Source organism: Lepidochelys kempii, chromosome 2 (genome assembly GCF_965140285.1).
Source record: "Lepidochelys kempii isolate rLepKem1 chromosome 2, rLepKem1.hap1, whole genome shotgun sequence".
NCBI classification, from domain to species: Eukaryota; Metazoa; Chordata; order Testudines; family Cheloniidae; genus Lepidochelys; species Lepidochelys kempii.
In genome coordinates, this window is record NC_136381.1 from 261,740,116 (window position 1) to 261,753,650 (window position 13,535).

General features: G+C 48.3%; 1 protein-coding gene across 2 annotated transcripts in view; it reads left to right on the plus strand.

The window, feature by feature from the left end:
* Nucleotides 1-13,535, plus strand: part of LOC140907855 (vasoactive intestinal polypeptide receptor) — a 177,033-nt gene that overhangs the window by 141,020 nt on the left and 22,478 nt on the right. For both annotated transcript variants that reach the window (XM_073334767.1, XM_073334769.1), the window contains 2 exons: nucleotides 10,703-10,856; nucleotides 12,203-12,263. In XM_073334767.1, the coding sequence (XP_073190868.1) occupies nucleotides 10,703-10,856; nucleotides 12,203-12,263 (215 nt within the window). The remainder of the gene's footprint in view (nucleotides 1-10,702; nucleotides 10,857-12,202; nucleotides 12,264-13,535) is intronic.

Genomic DNA, 13,535 nt, shown 5'->3' on the forward strand with positions numbered 1-13,535 from the left:
ACCCAGGGACTGACTGTCTCAGGAACTGAACACCCTCAGCTCCCATCAACATCATCTGGAGTTTCTGAAAATGAGTCCCTGGGGGTGGAATCTTGGCCTGTTGAAGTCAATGGGAGTTTTGCTCCTGGCTTTAGTGGGAGCAGGATTTCATCCCTAGCAGCCAGGCTTGGTTCTTCCACAAAGGGCAGGGTAAACAAGGGGCCCATGGGAGCAACAGATTGGGCGGGGGGGGTCAGCAAAAATGTTTACAGCCACATTTTCAGATGCGCTCACTAGATTCTGGAAACGCGTCCTGCTCTCTCACTTCCACTGCATGAGCAGTGACTGAGCTTTGCCGCCCATCCTCCCAAGTCAAACACCCAAGGGTTAGGAGATAAAAGTGAACAGTCAGCCGCCCCTAAGGAAAGGAGATGAGAAGGGAATGTTGCCTGAGATTGTATAGATTCAACAGGGGTCTTTGTATGCTACCTTTTCAAGGGAGGTCCAAACCAGAGTCCGCAATCTCTGCTGGAAATCCATCGCATGTCTCCCAGTAACGGCACACTGGGGGTTTGCAGATGAGAGCTGCTCTAACATCCACCCATTGCTAAGAGCCCCCAAGGGCCTATCTGCTAGATGACCATAGCCAGAGCACAGCAAACTCCACCCCTGGCTCCTCCCCACTCCGGACGCGCCTCTTATGCTGGAGGTTGGCTTAGGAGCCGGTTACACGGGTTCTGTGCCAGAGGAGATGTTTACACTTCCTCTGGGTCTTATGCACAGAGAATGGACTGAAAGGAGAGGACCTGCTCCTAGGTGTTTTCAGAAAGGAGACAGGAAAATTGGTAGAACATAATGCAAGACTCATCTGCCCCCATCAACCATCCCTCAGTACAGACAGTGACGCCCCGGCTAATAAGCTATATTCCCCCATAAGTACCTCGTTCAAAAGACAAGCCATCCTATGGAATACAACCCCACCAAGCGCCAAGCAGAGAGTGTTGTCCTATTAGGAGGGGAAAAAAATCTGTATTTGGAGCCTAATTCTGATCTGATGCCTGGTGCAACCCCTGCTGAAATCAGTGGAAGATGCATTGTGTAGCTGAATACAATATGGGGCCCTTGGGCATTTAGATTATACGGTGATTGGTGCTTTATTGGTATATAGAGTCATGAGACATGAGGCTGAAATAATGAGATCAGGGCTTCATCATACCATGAAATTGGATGAGCAACATAGCTCTCCAGTTATTACAGCCCTATTACTATTTAGTGCAATATACCTAGAAGTCCCAATCATGGATTAGGACCCCGTTGTACTAGGACACACACACCGTGAAAAGATACTCTCTGTCTCAAACAGCATATAATACAAACGTAAGACGAGAGTCAACAAGTGGATACAATAGGGAGGAGGCAGAGGAGAAAAGATAACAGCGAACCCATAAATGTTCCCCTGCTGCATTTGGACATGCCAAGAATGTGCAAGCCCAAATGCACTGCAATATAATCCTTGAAATGCAAAGACTAATAATTACATATTGTTACACTCCAGATCCACCACCCATTTCCTGCTCTCCTAAGCATACATCAGCAGTGTTGGCTTGAAATGAACTAGAATCTCTCCAACTCTGCCCTACCCAGGATGTTGGCAGAGGTGGAGGAGTCTACTGTCTTCCCATTTGACAGCAATCTGTTCGTTAAATCTGCCTTTTTAATCTTTTTTTTATCTCGAGCCTTGCATTTGAATTGCCAATATTGTAGAAATCCATTCTTGGCTTGCTGATTGATCAGGTTCATTCAGAAGGCAGCAGCTTAAACAGCTAGGTCCAAAGGGATGGCTTGTCAGATGAAAGCGAAAGTGGTCTGCGAAAAGCCATCGGGAAGGTGTGAATCACAAAGCCCCTCTCAAAGGCATCAGTTCATCTTGTGGGGAAGGTTTAGAGCCGAGGCTGGTGCTGTGAGAGCTCTTCATGTTCCGAGGAGAAGAGCATCATCTCTTCCCCGCTGGGACGCTGCCTTGTTCAATATCCGCAATTACAAAATGCCAAGTGCCTGCTGAATCAGACTCTGGAATCAAAGAACTGGCTGAGCCAGAGCATTTCTCCCTGCACTTACCTGATTGCTCCTGGCAGCAGTTCACAAAATAGCTTGCATTGCAGGCACGCAGAGAAATCGGCAAATAAGGCTCCAGCTGTTCTCCTAGCTGGAAAGCAAGTTAACTGTTTGCCTGCTCTTGGAGACCTCCATTAGAGTATCTCCCAGTCTTTTAGGTGGAACATGCAGTTATGCATGCACTAGGCACTTCCAGGTTGACCCCACCTGCCCTACTGCTGCCTATATCTTGGGTAGAACTCACCTGCCGTGCTGTCAAATGATTCAGGTACATCCAGCTTGCAATTAGCGACCTAGAATATATCTAGAAGTCCCAATCATGGATTAGGACCCCTATGGATTGGGACTTCTAGGTATAGGTGGAATGAGCCTGCTAGAAGGAAAAGAGCTTTCAGCGCAGACTGAATGTGGCTCTGTTCTTATAAATCTTAGTCCATGAGCATTAAGTACTATTCATAGAGCATGATTAGGAATCAGGAAATCCTAAATTCTAATCTGGACTCCAGCACTGACTCCATCTGTGGCCTTTGGGAAGTCACCTAATGCCCACATTTTCAAAGTAGACTCAGCTTGTGTCTCAGTTACTGGGTGCCTGCTCTGGACACAGCTATCATGGTAGTTGCATCCAGGGAAAAGGGTTTGAGTGACGCACACGTCGATCGCGGCTGTTGGTTTGGGAGATGCACCCAGCAATAACGGTAGGATTCACAAAGATACTGAGGTGTCGAGCTCATTGAAAACAATGGGAGTTAAGCCCCTAAATAACCTGAGGGCCTGGTTTTCAGGCAAGCTGAGCATCCACAGCTTCCACTCACGTGGTTCGGAGCCAGGCGTGCTCAGCACCTCTGACGATCACGCGTCTAGTTAACTAAAATCAGGTACCTAAAAACTGGGGCACCAAAAATTAAAGGCCACTTTTGAAAATTTGGGCTTCCCCTTCTGTGCCTCAGTTCCCCCATTTGTAAAATGAGTAGAGTAACACAGTGACTGACCTCCCAGAAGTGTTATGCAGATGAGTTAGTTCATGTCTGGCACGCGCTCTGCAGGTGAAAAATGCTGTATAGATGCTATTGTTTTAGGGCTATCACAAGTTTAGGACTCAGTCCTGCTTCTGTTGAAGTCACTGGCAAAGCTTACCAGGTGTGATCCTCACTTCTGCTCCGGCTCCCGTATGCCATGTGAAAGGACTGGAGCAGCTTAAACAGACCCTAAAGAATCTGGATCTGGCCTTGGAAGGATTCTCCAGGCAAAAGTACTGTTGTAGGCAGCTGTAAAGCTGTGTTCCGATGACCTCCTCACAAGCCCTGGGGTCGGGGGTGCATTGGGGCAGGGTTAGGGGTGGGAGGGGTATGTCAGGATGGGGGCTCCAGAACACAGCGCGGCAGAGTTTCCAGGCAGTGCTACAGCCCAGGGACACTGCCATAACTTAGACAGGCCCCCAGGGCTGTCTGAATTTCACCAGGAGCCCCAGAGCGGCCAAGGGTTGGGAGGTCACAAAAGCAGCTTAAAGCCACCTTAGGCTTCCTCCCAATGGGCTGCAAGTTCTGTGCAGCATCCCTGAGACGTGCAGGACAGACTATGATCCACTGTTGCTTCAAAGAGAGCAGAGTCTGACGCTTGCTCTTTATACAGGCTAAATGTGCAATATACCCCAATTTCAGCTATCCCTTCTCCACCCTTAGGGGCATTTGAATAATGACCTAGTGCCACTTCTTTCACGCTAAAAGAACAGGAGGACTTGTGGCACCTTAGAGACTAACAAATTTCTTTGAGCATAAGAATTGGTTAGTCTCTAAGGTGCCACAAGTCCTCCTGTCCTTTTTCCACAGACTAACACAGCTGCTACTCTGAAACCTTCTTTTACGCTGTACTTCTGAAAGGGACACCGAGAGATGCACGGAGGTACAGCACTCTTTGGCACTGCAGATTGGCTGTGCCATCCATAAACTTTGCAGCTCCCGCTTTTGGAGCGTTCCCGTGTTTATGATTATGTGGGAATACCCAGAGTCATTAGTCATGGGGGATTATGATGCAGGAGCTTTTAGTGTGTCACAGTATTCAGTCAGTCTGCAAGTGACTAATTGCCTGCAGTGTGGTGACTGCATGTCACTGCATAAGACATCTGGCCCAAAGCCTCTCATGGTGGGAAAGAAACTTCTCTCAGGGAGAGGTTGGGCTAATCCACCTGACTTAGAAAAGAACAATAAGTGTTACTAGCTTCCGCATACCAGCCCAGCAGCCTTTCCTCCTCACCAGTTCCCAGCTTTGCCCCTCCTCATGGCCCTTCACCCCGTCCCGGTCTAAAAATCTCCTCCGGTGGTTCATCCTCAATGTACCTTCGCTGCCGTCTGACACCCTGGGCATGAGCTCTATTCAGCTGACTCAGCACGTGGTTGCTTAAATACTTTGGCCCAAATGCAGATCGGGTGCAACTCCATTGATTTCAATAGTGATGCACCTGTTTACACCAGCTCTGAATTTGGCCTTGTTTGCTCCCTGTTTCTTAGATTCTGGGCCAGATCCTCTGTTGGTGTAATGTGTCAGCGGTCCACTGACATCAACAGAGCTGTGATGAGTTACAGCAGCTGAGGCTCTGGCCCCTTGTTGTCTGAGGAAATGTTTGCGTCCTGCCCAGCTCGCTATCAAAACCACTTCAGTCACTGACCCCCAGAGGATTGTGAAATGTCCCCTTTTCTTCCCATGCAAATTAACGCAACTTCTACCTTTTCTATGCCCCTGTTCTCCTGGGGGCCCTTCTCCGTGCCTGCCTTTAAATCTGAATGCTCCCAAGGACGGCTGCGTCACAAAATTTCCCAGGGGCCAGAACCCCAGGCTGGTCAGTGTAGGGGTTGAGAAGGACCTCTCAGATTTCCAATCCCAATCCTCTGCTTCCAGCGGGAAAGCGCCCAATATTAATTGCCATCAGCATATCTAGCCTCACCGAAAACACGTCTGGGGGATGTGCTGTAGATGCGTTCACGAAGTTTGAACAGTGCCTTGGCTGTGACAGGCCTGATTCTGCCCTGCCGTGTGTTGTGATTGACACCCACCACACAGTGATTGTAAAACGCCCGCTCGTCGGACGGGCCGTCTTTTACACTCACTTGCCCCAGGTGTGAGCGTCTACACAAGATGCAAGGCGGTGGGGAATCAAGCCCAAGAGATGACCATGGCTGATGAAATCAACCCACCAAATTCAGTAACGCTGCTCAGAATAGTCCTCCAGTCAGGGCTGGTTGGCTCAATAAAAAACATGTATCGGTGTTAACCCTAACTCACATCACCTCTGCAACCTCACGCTAGGGTACGATGAACATCTGCAGCTGAAGTCTAGGCAGTGTTTACTTCCATCTCCTGTCTTCCGTGAAGAAGTGGAAGTAGGTGTGGCTTATATAATTATAATGTCATGCATCAGATGTGTATGGGGATATTTGCATCAAGAAGACTCACTTCTAAACCTAATCCAGAGACTCTCAGGTTTTTCTGCCATTTCATACTGAAGCTCTGAGCAGTCATACTGCTCTCTTATGTACAATGCAACTCCCCCACCTTTTCTGCCCTGCCTGTCCTTCCTGAACAGTTTATACCCATCCATGACAGTGCTCCAGTCATGTGAGTTACCCCACAAGGTCTCTGTTATTCCAATCACAGCATAATTCCTTGACTGTGCCAGGACTTCCAGTTCTCCCTGCTTGGAAAGTTTCCCAGGCTTCTTGCATTTGTGTATAGGCACTTAAGATAACTCCCTGATCACCCTGCTTTGAGCAGGGGGTTGGACTAGATGACCTCCTGAGGTCCCTTCCAACCCTGATATTCTATGATTCTAAGACCTCTAGGGATCTCACTATTGCAAGTGATTTCACAGGGAAGGTGCTCAGATACGGTGGTGATGGGCATCAGTATAAAATCCTAAAATGGATAGATTACTTACTGGTCCAATACTGATGTAGTATCACTTTGCATTCCCATACTGCTTGATAAAACTAGCTGAGCCTTACAATGGATAGGGAAGTTTTATTATGAAGATGAGGAAATTGTGCTCCTTCTTTGTCATGCCACGGGGGTGCCTTCATGTTTAGCACTGAAACACGCTATTCAGCTATAACTGCTCTCCCAAACATCACTGTTGGAGTTCAGAAAACTTCCCAGGGGGCAGAACCCCAGGCTGGTTGGTGTAGGGGTTGAGAAGGACCACTCCGATTGCCAATCCCAATCCTCTGCTTCCAGCGGGGAAGCACCCAACATTAATTGCCATCAACATATCTAGCCTCACTGAAAACACATCTGGGGGATATGCTGTAATTACCTCACAACAGAGTTTGCTCCACTATTTCATTGTTCCTGATCATCAGACATTTTCTGGTAGCCCAGTAACATAGCTCCTTTCACATTGTTAGTCATTTACTCCTTGTCATCCCTTTCGTGCAGCATGAAATGTTCATTTGTTTCCCTCCTTGCTACCCTCGTCACCTTTCAGCTAGCACTAGCTATCCTCCCTATAGTATCCCTTCTTTAAACAGTCCTTCCTTAAACAGCTGCTGTCTCAAGAGGTATAAATTGAAGACCCGATCCTGTTCACCCTGAAGTCAATGGGGAAAAAAGTGTTCCCTTGAAATGTTTCTGAGCAGCCCAAGTTGTTTCTCCAGACACCGAGGCAAAAACCTCGTCTTGTGAAAAGTGCCGTGGGATCTTTATGAACACAAGACAGGACCTAGGTTTTATGTGTCATCCAGCAGCACAGTATCCCTCAGCACCAGAACCGTAATGTCTCGGAGGGAAATATGAGCTACCTATTGAATCCCCGGTGCCAGCACCAAATCACTAGCATCGCTGCTTTCCTTCCTCCTGCTACCAAACACAGAATCCCCCTTGCACTTCCTGTTGTTGGTTGCTGCCCTGTGTCAGTGACAAAGAATCTCAGAGTTGCTTTCTTCTAACACTGAACAAGGAACTTCATTGGAATAAGGAAAACCAGATCATCCCTAAAGTACCCCGCCTCTTTCTCACTATGTCTGGCCAACAACTTCCCCTTCCCAATTCATTTCCTGGCACGGTTTTAAAGAAACGGCCCACCCATCCTCAGAATTGCTGCTCAAAATTCAGGCAGCAAGACAGAGACAGCCCGCTCCTCTTCAGCTGGGGCTGCTCAAGTTATAGGGAGAGCTCCCTCCTCGCCAATGTTCAGAGCTTCCCCTCCTGGACACTGTCGGAAGACAGGATACTGGGCTAAATGGACCTCTAGTCTGACCCAGTAGGGCCGTTCTTATGTTCCGGTTCTGCGCTCCTTTAACCAGTGTGCAACCCACTGGTGAACGTGGTACATGCCTCCCTCTGTGCCCAGCCCACAGAGGCTGTGAGGCTGTTACAGCCCCATCCACAGAGCCTGGCTTCTCCGCTCAAGCGGTGGAGAGTCTCCTGGTCCATTTCAGGTAGGTTCTTAGGCCTCCCAGCCTGGGAGGGCCCCAGTTCAAACCTCGCCAAACTGGCGGCCACCACGATTCCACCGAATAAACCAGAGAGCTCAAACCTAGTGCTGCTTGCAAACTAAACCAAAGCCCCACCAAGACCAAATCATTTTCACAGCAATGCCCTGGGCTGCCAGAGCTAGGTAAATACAATGTGTTTCCTGTTCCTTCCATTTCAAGGGTGCCTGGCGATTTTTACTCCCCTTCTGGTCCTATGGCCAGGGGTGGAGTAATCACCTAGGATGGTGGGTTACAGAGTCTGCTCTTACAGTGCTTCCTTGGAGGAAGCACCCTCTGGGGAGACACGGTTTCCCAGTGACGGGCACATGAGTCATCAGGCGCTGCGTATTCACGTCAGGCAGCTCTGTGATCTATCACGCACCCACCTTCTGTAAACAAGTCAAGAGGCTCTTAAAATGGCCGGGGCGCTTCTTCCTGCTGTCTGAGCCATGCCGCGTCGCCCGGGGCGGGGCGGGGGCGGCAGTGCATTAGAGTCTGGAGTCCGAAAGAAATATCAAAGAGCTCCTGAAAGAGCAGGAGCTCTCAGGGCTGGGCCAGAGTCCTGGGGAGTCCATCCTGGCAGGAACTGGAGTAGCTGAGTGCCAACAGGGCAGAGGGTGACTGGCCAGGTCCCCCCTCCCCTTCCTCGCACCCAGACTAGACCGGCAGACCCCATCCTCCACCCCCAGCAGGGGACCTCAGGCTTCAAGCTGGCCCTGCTCCCCCAACCACATAGATTCATAGATATTTGAATCATAGATTCATAGATATTTGATATTTAGGTCAGAAGGGACCATTATGATCATCTAGTCTGACCTCCTGCACAGTGCAGGCCACAGAATTTCACCCACCACTCCTGCGAAAAACCTCTCACCTATGTCTGAACTATTGAAGTCCTCAAATCGTGGTTTAAGTCCTCAAATCGGCCTGGAGAGGAAGAGTCCCTGGGGACAGAGGTAGCCCTTAAGAGCAGAGAGATCCCCTAGCAGGCAGGCTGTTTACTGCAGAACTAACATAATTTTTGCAGAGCAACAAACCCCAGTAGAGCAGTGATTGAGCATCCACCTGGGCTGCTTGAAAGCATTCCCGTTCCTGGTTACATGCAGCATCTGGCATGTGCTCTTTAGATACTCAGAACAGAAAAGCTCAGGAAGATGGCAGGGCTTAAAAGCAATCTCTCCAGAGAGGATGCGCCAAGGTTAAAGCAGAGCAGATTGGGTTTTGGTGCCATCTGATAAAGCCTGACAGCATCAGAATCGCTCCCCATGCTTCCTGGAACCCAACGGCTCCCGGTCATGTGCCAGCTGCCGCAGAAGGGCCGAATCTGGCTTGCTTTACTCCCGCTGGTAATCCACACTGGCTACTCAGCCGAGCGAGGCGAGCAGGGCATGGCCCTACCGTTCCGCTGTGCTGGGTGTGAAGCAATCAAGCTGCCTTGGTGCCAACCCGCCAGGTGTGCGCCGAGATGGCGGAGAAGCGAACAGATGTCAGGAGCCCACACGGTGCTTTGGCGGCCGTGGACGGTGCCTTGTCACATCAGCTCTTCATCACCTTCCCTTTTGTTGGCGTTAGCTGCATTGCCAGTTGCCTGCTTCTCTCCCCGCCCGCCCCCCGCAGCGAGATGCTGCTGGCACCACCTGGATCCCAGGAGGGCGCCGATGTGCCAATCAGTTGTTCTTAGCATGAGATTTAAAGAAGACAATGAAAGAACAAAGGGCCAGGTCCCCTCAGCTGATGTAGAGCTCCATTGATGTCAGGGAAAGGAAGATTTACACCCGCTGAGGATCTGGCCCTATGTACTTCCAGCTTGCCAATACGGCGACTAAGGGACAATTGTCTACAAGTATCTGAAGGGTGTCAATACCCAGCTCCAGAGTCTGCGCCTCTTATTCCTGAGTAGAACTGTAGGCTGTGAGTAGCCTCCTGGACGCTAGTGGATGTACTTCTAAAGTATGCCAAGGGTGCCTAGAGCATGTCGATCAATGCCCTTTTTAGCATTGCTAGAAATCTAATCAAGAAAGAAATGGTGATTGACTGTAAAATGCAGGCTGGAGGGTTGCAAGTTCCTTGCTATAGGAAGCCAGGAGCTGCCTGCCAGTGCTGCCCAGTGGTCAGTGAAGTTTGATATACTTTTTCCAACAATGGCCAGTACCAGATGCTTCATGGCAAGAGCTCTATAATAACCTGCCTATCTGGGCAGTTCTGCCTAACCCTGGGCAGTTAGCAGTTGACATATACTCCGAGCCCAAGTGTCGATATTGCTTACATTTTTTATCTTATCTTACATAGCTGAGCTCATTGTCCAGATATACAGCCAATCTCTTTGCTTCAGTGACATCTTGTGGCAGTGAGTTCCACAGGCTAATTTTGATGTGTGTCAGGACAAAAAAAGTCCCTTCAGTTTCAAATCTGCTGCCTTTAAATTTCATTGACTGTTCCCTTGTTCTGGCATTATGACAGAGGGTGTTCTGTTCACCCTCTTATCCTGCTTTATACCAGGCTTTATTTCATATACATCTATCACAGCCCCTCCTAGTCATCTCTGTTCCAAACCAAACAGTCGCAATCATTTTAAGATCTCATATTCGGAAGACTTTCCATTCCCCCACCCTTTTTTGTCACTCATCGCTGAACCCCCTCTATTTCTGCTCCATCGCTTAGGTGCTGGGAGGACCAGAACTGGACACAGGGTTGACAGCTGATTTAGACAAGGCTAGCTTGTAGACTGTCAGTATGATGTAGCCCATGGGGGTAGTAATTTGCTGCCCGTCTATCTCAGCAGAAAATCACCACCTTCCCCATACTGGCTCGGGATTGTGTGTTGGGAGCAGGCCCATGTCTCACCCATTTGCACCACAGTGGGGAACAGCAAGTACAAGCACCCGTTTACCCCTGCATGCCCAAATCCACTGGACAGGCCAGACAGGCATAAACAGAGCAGAGCTGTCTTGGTCTCCCTTATGACACAGCCACGCAGTGCAGTTCCAGGAACAATCTAGCCCATAGTGAATACAGACTCTACAGATTCCAGCTACTGGGCTAGGTAGAAAACAAGCATTACCAGCAAATGTGTTTGTTTCCTCTGAATCTCTTACAATAAAAACACCTCCTCGGTTCACCTCTGTTATTTTCTTCTCTTCCAGGTGGGCTGCAAGGCCGCGATGGTTTTCTTTCAGTACTGCATCATGGCCAACTTCTTCTGGCTGCTGGTGGAAGGCTTGTACCTGCACACCCTTCTGGTCATCTCTTTCTTCTCAGAGAGGAAGTACTTCTGGTGGTATATCCTGATTGGTTGGGGTATGCATTAGCGCCTTGAATATGAATGGTAGGAAAATGAACTCAAGGTGACCTGGAGCTGTCTCAAGCAGGGACTTAACCCCTTTGCATGTGGGATCAGACAGGAGAGGTGATATGTGTGCATTACCTCTCTGCCAGATGGCGTTAGTGGTGGTAGCATCAGACTCAGATGAGGGTGTCTCAGGGTTCTGTTTAAAATAAACCAAATGGTTGGCTTGAGTGCCCCCCACCCCCGGAAACCTTATTCTGTCCCATATTTCAGGCACTTAAAATGTGAAGCATCTGGAGGTGTTTTTTCCACACTCCGATGCACACAGGAGGCCTTGGGAATCTGAAACCACAAGTAGCCCATATATGAGAAAGCAAATAAACCATCTATTTGTACAGTGAAATGAATGAGCAAAATCCAGACATAAAAACGGCCATACTGGGTCAGACCAAAGGTCCATCTACCCAGTATCCTGTCTTCCTACAGCGGCCAGTGCCAGGTGCCCCAGAGGGAATGAACAGAACAGGTCATCATCAAGTGATCCAGCCCCTGTCGTCCATTCTCAGCTTCTGGCAAACAGAGGCTAGGGACACCATCCCTGCCCATCCTAGCTAACAGCCATTGATGGGCCTACCCTCCAAGAACTTACCTAGTTCTTTTTTGAGCCCTGTTATAGTCTGGGCCTTCACAACATCCTCTGGCAAGGAGTTCCACAGGTTGACTGTGCATTGTGTGGAAAAAATACTTCCTTGTTTGTTTTAAACCTGCTGCCTATTAATTTCATTTGGTGAAATGAAAGCTAGTTCTTGTGTGATGAGAAGAAGTAAATAGCACTTCCTTATTTACTTTCTCCACACCAGTCATGATTTAATAAACCTCTATTATATCCCCCCTCAGTCGTCTCTTTTCCAAGCTGAAAAGTCCAGGTCTTATTAATTGCTCCTCATGTGGCTGCTGTTCCATACCCCTAATCACTTTTGTTGCCCTTTTCTGAACCTTTCCAATTCCAATAGATCTTTTCTGAGATGGGGCAACCACATCTGCACGCAGTATTCAAGATGTAGGCGTACCATGGATTTAGATAGAGGCAATATGATATTTTCTATCTTATAATCTATCCCTTTCAGACAAAGTATGAACCAACCCCGCAGTCTAGGTTCGTACGTGCCCAGCTTGGCAAGGGCCCAGAACTCTGGTTTGTAAAACAATCCTCACCTACCCACAACATTGTCACAATTGGAGTCAACGTCTCAATAGTGAATGAGATTGAGATGGTGGGTGGAGATAGGCCTGGAAGGGCCTTGACAGCAAAAACAAGTAGCAACTGTGACACTGATCCCTCTTTCTCTTCTGATAGGTGCTCCATCAGTTTTCATCACAGCCTGGACTATCATCAAGGTTCACTATGACAACATTGGGTAAGTCTCTGAAGTCATCTTAATTTCTTCGAATTTAAGACACCTTAAAGGGAAATGTATCATCAGCTAGCTCAAAACTCTGCTCTGCAAGAATGAACTGTAAAAAGTCTTTGAAAATCAAATGTTTCCTTTAGAATTGGCCTTTCTGAGAGGTGAGACCAGTTTAACCAGCATAAAAAGAACTGTCTTAACAAGTTAAAATGAAGAACATTCACTTTTAAATCTAATGAGCGAAAGGATGGGCTTGTTTTTCGAGCACAAGGCCAGGAGCCCCAAGATCTCAGTTCTAATCCTGGTTCTGCCACATGGAATTTACTCCCTCTCTGATTCACTTTCCCGATCTGTGCACAGAGGTAATAATATTAACCTGATTCCCAAGGGATTTGTGAGACCATGGCTAATTCATTAATGCTTCTAAAGGTCTTTGGCATGCTTGGATGGCAGCTGCTTTGAAAATGGAAAGTATTATAAAACATATTGGCCAAATTCATCTGTGGCATAACACCACTAATGCTAACTAAATTGAGATCAGTGCAGTTACCCAGGAATGCATTTGGCCCATTGTGTGCCCATTTGACCCATTGTAAAATTCCGAAAGGAGCCAATGGGAGTTGCACTTGCATATCTTAGTGTACAGTTTGGCTCTATGGGTTCATGTTTATTGTCGATTATTTTAATCCAAGATTAAAGCAGTAGGGAACTGCCTTCGAGTCTCCGAAATGGGCCCTTCCACCCATGTCACAAGTAATGGTGGCCACCAAGAAGTGACCATGTCATTATCATTGCTGCTGTGCTAATGTAGGGCTCATGTCTCACTTCCCCTTTCACTTGCAAATTACTGTACAAAGCTGACAGCAACAGAGTACTCTTCCCATTTCCGTCTGGTGACCCTGCTGTAGCCCGGGATCTCTGATAACAGCACAGTTCTGTTCAGATGTTGGGCTTTTTGTGACTCCATAGAAAGTTACACGAAGGTCCAAACCTGCCAAAGATGCCACTTTGGGGATGGATCCTGTGAGGGGGCAGAGCGCTCTCGCTGTCCATCTCAATGGGAGGGGGCCAGCTTGCTGGAGTGAGCGCTATATTTGTGAGTGCCACAGTAGCTGAATAACCACCCCATGCCTCTCCCACCATAGTCTCCAGTGACCTTTTCCCAGCCAAACCCTTCAAAACCCTTCAAACTCCACCCCCATCCTCCTGGACCAATGCTTATGTTCTTCTTCTTTAAATCTGGATCAGATCAATTGTAGCTAACAAGATGGGGCAAGTTCA